Source organism: Chenopodium album, chromosome 2 (genome assembly GCF_948465745.1).
Source record: "Chenopodium album chromosome 2, dcCheAlbu1.1, whole genome shotgun sequence".
NCBI classification, from domain to species: Eukaryota; Viridiplantae; Streptophyta; class Magnoliopsida; order Caryophyllales; family Amaranthaceae; genus Chenopodium; species Chenopodium album.
In genome coordinates, this window is record NC_137835.1 from 8,331,185 (window position 1) to 8,336,500 (window position 5,316).

The 5,316-nt window shown below is 34.7% G+C and overlaps 1 protein-coding gene across 1 annotated transcript; it reads right to left on the reverse strand.

Annotated features, from left to right (window-relative positions):
• Positions 1-3,700: 3,700 nt before the first annotated feature.
• Positions 3,701-4,888, reverse strand: LOC145567813 (F-box protein SKIP23-like). Its single transcript, XM_081627204.1, has one exon. It carries the CDS (start codon positions 4,886-4,888, stop codon positions 3,701-3,703), a length of 1,188 nt encoding a protein of 395 aa, XP_081483330.1.
• Between the last annotated feature and the right edge of the window lie 428 nt (positions 4,889-5,316).

Sequence of the window (5,316 nt, forward strand, 5' to 3'; positions counted from 1 at the left end):
GATACATAGTTTTATAATAGCACAATTCATTGTTTTCGATATTATGGTAGAAAAAAATAAGTTAATAAGATATGAAACTTAAACAATTTATATTCAAATTATTTATACATTAACAAATTACGTTAAACTAAATCATTATATATACAATACGTTATACAACTCTTTAATAACATCTTCATGTTCCCATGCAATGTAGCTTTGATGTTTTTTAAACAATTTGTGCGTTTTTGCAAACACTTGATACTATAAGTATCGTTAGTTTGTTACCCTCCTTACCACACAATTACATTCCATTTTTCACACTAAATTACATACATTTTTACAATTTTTCAAAATGAAAGTGTCTAATATAGTTACTTCCCCCCTCAATTACAAAAAATTTAGAAAATTTTTATTACATAACCCAGAAAATTAATATAACATTGGATATATATATTATTAAAGTTTCGGGCATGGTTTCGGTCGTACCAAATTTTAGTTTTATAACTTCATATATTTATTAATATAATTACTCGCGAATTATAGAAATTAACTTTTTTTTCATTTTCTTGGCAGTAAAAGTACAACAGGTTAGTTGAGTAGTACTACTAGTAGTAGTCAAAACTCAAAAGGTCAAAAGAAAAAACTAATGGTATATAAGAAGACACTTGTCCTATTCCCACTTTCCTTACCCTCAACTTCCTGACAACTCACACCCCACCTTCCCTAAATTTCTAATGTAATACCTTACCACACTTTACCAGGCTACCAGCTACCCCTTCTTCTTCGTGCTACTCTCCCTCCTCCTCTTTTCTTTACTCTCTGTATTTCAATGGAGTCCAAGACAAAATCGTGAATTCATGCAATGGAGTCCAAAAAATCATGTATTTCAATGGAGTCCCTAAACTGCTACTGTAATTGAGTTCTAATTTTTTTTTTTAATAAAACATAATTTTTTTCCTCACTGGTGAGTCACGTGACTCAGGAGGCACCCATGTAGATCCGCCCCTAACTGTGCCTACTGCTTGATATGTTTATTTTATATAGTGTTTTACCCCCATCCCTTGGTTGTAATTGGTAGTGTTTTTGGCTCTTTATAGCCACTTTTATTACTAATTAGTGTTTTCTAGTGTTTTCGTAGTTTGGTTGAGGTTTGTAGGGCATTGCACATTTGGATCATTTTCCCGGGATTTTATGAAGTGACTACGAGCATTGGAGGAGCACGACGGATATACCGAGGAAATTGGACCGAGTAGTCAAGCCCCAAGAAGGAAATCCGGATTAGGCCGAATGATCGGGGCCCAACCGAAGTCCAAGGCTTTCCCAAAGTGGGCTAGAGTGCCCAAGATGGCCTTGCTCGGCCAAGATGGTCTCGCTCGAAGGCGCGCCCGGCCGGGCGGGGAGGAAGAAGCAAGACGCCCGATCTCGCGCCCGACCGGGCATGAGAGAAGATCTGATGGAGAAAAGGCGCGCCCGACCGGGCGCATGTCTTTAGAAGTAATTAAGCTCGATTTTAGTTCGTTTAAGTTTAGGATTTTCGAGTTTAATATAAATACGTTTTTGTTAAGTAATTTTAGTACCTTTTTTCTCTTAGCTTTCTCTCTACTTAGTTTTCAGATTAGTTTTCTCTCATTGTTTCTCTTTCTACACTCTACAACCTTGTTCTTAATACAATTCACTATTTCCGTTAATTTTGGTAACAATTTCTTCTCTATTATTTTCAGTAATTTAATTTCTTTATTTCATCATGTCTTGTTTAATTGCTTTGATTAGTTTAGATTTAATTATGCGTAAGTAGTTTTCCTTCTAGGGTTTATGGGGATCCATAGATAATATGGAGGGGTAATTTATTGTTGTTGATTGTCAATGCTTGATTAATTTCCTATTGATTGATTTAATGCTACGCAATTAGATTAGGCCCGGTTTAATTGTATGAGTTATGCAATATTGATTCGAGATTTGAGAGATGAGAATTGATGTTTAGGCTTAGTTTCAATAGGCAGACTAATTTATAAATGGTTAAGTCAAGATTTGAGAGATGATATTTAATACCGGTAAATTAACTCCATGATTGTAATACGTAGCAAAATCCCTTTATGATATGTTAATAGATGCATTATTGATGATTGATTATTATGTTTTACCTTGTAATATTATTTATAATTGATTACCTATGCCCTAGGCTTTTATTAATTGATTTCTCCCTATTTTTATCTCCTTTAGTTTAATCCCTTATATCTATAATTCAATTACTTTATAATTTAGATTATTTTTATTAATTAGGAGTAGGAAGACCTGTTTCCCCGTGGATCTACCCTTTCTTCCCTATCTGCATAGTTAAAGGAACTTAGGAATTATTTTTTACTAGATGATATGAATTTATCCTGTCATTGCTACCACGACTGCCATTGTGATCCCCCCAATTTGGCCAAATTATCCTTGGAAAGTTGCAATTGCGATGAACTTAGGTGATTACGAATAACAAAAGTCTATTAAAATCTAGGAAATTTTGCAAACCACCTTTTATAACCAATTTTTTGCAGGAAACCACCTTATAAAAACTTTTTTTAATCAAAATTTGTTTTGCAACTCTACACCTTTGGCCGGAAAAGAGGGTTTGACCCTGTATTCCGACGTTGACTCCACTATGTGCGAGTCACGTGCAAAAAAAAAAAAAAGAAAGGCAGGGATGAATAAAGCAAATGTGATACCATGCAAAGTTATAAAATAATTTTATGAATAATTATTTGAAATTGAAAACAAGTGGTGATAGTTATAATTTTATGCATAATATAAGGGCCCTTTACGTCAAACTTACAGTTGATTTATATTAGGCTACTACTCTAAGGGCCTTATCTGATTTAATATATGTAGAGAAAATAACTGGGAAAAAAAAAAAACAAAGCGAAAAGTTAGGGTTTGCAACTTTTTTTTTTCTTTAAAAAATAAACAAAAATAACTTACAATTTGATTTTTGACCTTTCTTTTTTGAGGAGAGAAAAAATGTGGGTAAATTCTTTTGTTCAACATGATAGTAAAGGGAGGGAAAGGGGGTGTTGGTAGTACTACCTATAGTGGGGTGTCGTAGAGGTGATCAACATTGGCCCGACCCATTAGCCCGGTCCGAAAATAGGGCGGATTTGGGCAAGCTTAAAAACGCATTTTTAGTTAAAAAGCCCGAACCTGGCCCGAAATGCCCATTTGGCCCGACAAGCCCGCTACTTTTTTTTATAGGTTCGGGCATGAGGAATTGTGTTAAGGCCCGACCCAGCCCGACCCAAATTTTGATTACCTCTAGGGTGTAGGTGAACTAAACAAGGCCTAATATAATGGATAATTTGAGCTATTTTGTAGGATCATAGAAATGTAAATTTAGTTTGTAGTGGGAATTTTTTTTTTTAATGTTCGTTTTCATTTTGGTAAATGTTCATTTATATATTAGTATATGTTCATTCACATATTATACTTTGTGATTTCTCATAATATTAATGGAAGTGATTTTTTTTTTTTAAAACATCGTAGAAGAATCAAATAGTTTATTTTAAACATCGTAGAAGAATCAAACTCATATGCTCAAAAGAAATAGTACAAACTCAATAAACTGAGATGTAATTAAACATCGTAGAAGAATCAAATAGTTTATTTTACTTTGCTTAGCGCACTTCATAAAAAAAAAATAAGAATCCCCTTGATCAACAACCAACAATTCAACATAATAAGGCTAATTAGAATAAGGGCGTTCCACCCAAATAGGTGGAGTGATAAAATCAAATTGTGATGGACCTTGATAAATTTGCTCAATGAATTTCTTTTCAGTTAAGCTATATATCCCCATATCACTTCCCCCTTGAGGTGTAGTCGTGGTATGGAAAGCTTCTGTATTATCATCGGTAAAATAGATACAATTAGCCTTACAACCACATTCATCCAAAGATGCGTCTACTGAGAAGGTAGAAGAGTACAGGCCTAAGAAGACGCCTCGATTCCCCACACCCTCAACATCTTTAGCTTTCCCGTTGTTAACATCCAACTTATATATCTCAAATTTAGTAGTCCTATAATGCGCTTCATCTATTTTCGGATAGTCCGGTTCATCATCATCTCCAGCTAAATGCACATACCTATGTATCACCAACAATGTGCTTTCCACTTCCACTAGGTATAACTTTCCTAATGATTGTTCTGACATAACACCTTGATCAATTAAGTCTACAGCGATTCGTGGTTGTCGCTTTGCTACCTCAGCTCCAAAGGCTATAATTTTACCTAAATGATCGATGGCATAGAATTCCCCTTTGAAAAAACACACATCATAAACCCAATTATTCGTCGTTGGAATTATGGTCCATTTGTGTTCCCCAGGTTTCCAAACAGCCAAACGTTGCATTGCGTCGAATATCATTGCAACTGCAATATCATCGTCACAACAAGATGGCCACCCTGTTATAATAAATTTGAAAAAGTGGTATGTATAACTTCTGTCGTCCCATGGTTCGTCGTCCCATTTAAGCAATTTAAGTGGAAGACTTGGTAGCTTTATCACTTTGCCGGAAACGGGATCGAAAAGGGTTATGTTACGGTTTCTCCTACTCACAGAAATAAGCCACCCCTTGGAAGAGAATATAATCCGATGGTCATCATCGTCGCCATCTTCTAGTTTGGGAAGATGGAATTTTCGAAACATGCGTTTGGAGAGGCTGTAAAGTCTACGGTATGAAGAGGTAGGAGGGTCAACTAGCATTAACCAAGGGTGTTGTGTGTTTTTAGACGGGCAGAAGTAGACACCCTTCGTTGCAACTCTCCACTTCGAACAAACCTCCGAAAGAGTTTCGAAATCTTCCAAAGATTCGACATGTTCAGTTGCAATCTTTCTAGCAATGTCTTGAGGGATATCACTCCAATTTGCCATACCATATATTTGAAGTTAAAATCCAACCGGATTAAAAAACACAAACAATAAAAACAGTTAAATCGTAGTACTCGCTTGTGTTGATAAAAAGATTGCCAAGAATTCCCCTAATATCTTGTATAAAGTACATGAAAACAAAACTTTATGAAACAATTTAAAACAAGAATTTAATCAAAAGTCCATGCCGAATTTAAACTATATAACGTAATTTCAGGGATTTTTTTTATTTTATTTTTTTATTTATGCAAACGTAATTTCCATAAGAGTAGACTTTCCTATTTCTACTCTCTATTAAACTTTCACAGCGTCTGAAACTCTGAACCCCAACCCAATCCCCTTTTTTAGTTCTATTGATTTGATTAGAGTAAAATATAAGAAATTTGTTAAACAATCTAATGCCACTAATTCTCCTAACTAACCTCTAATTG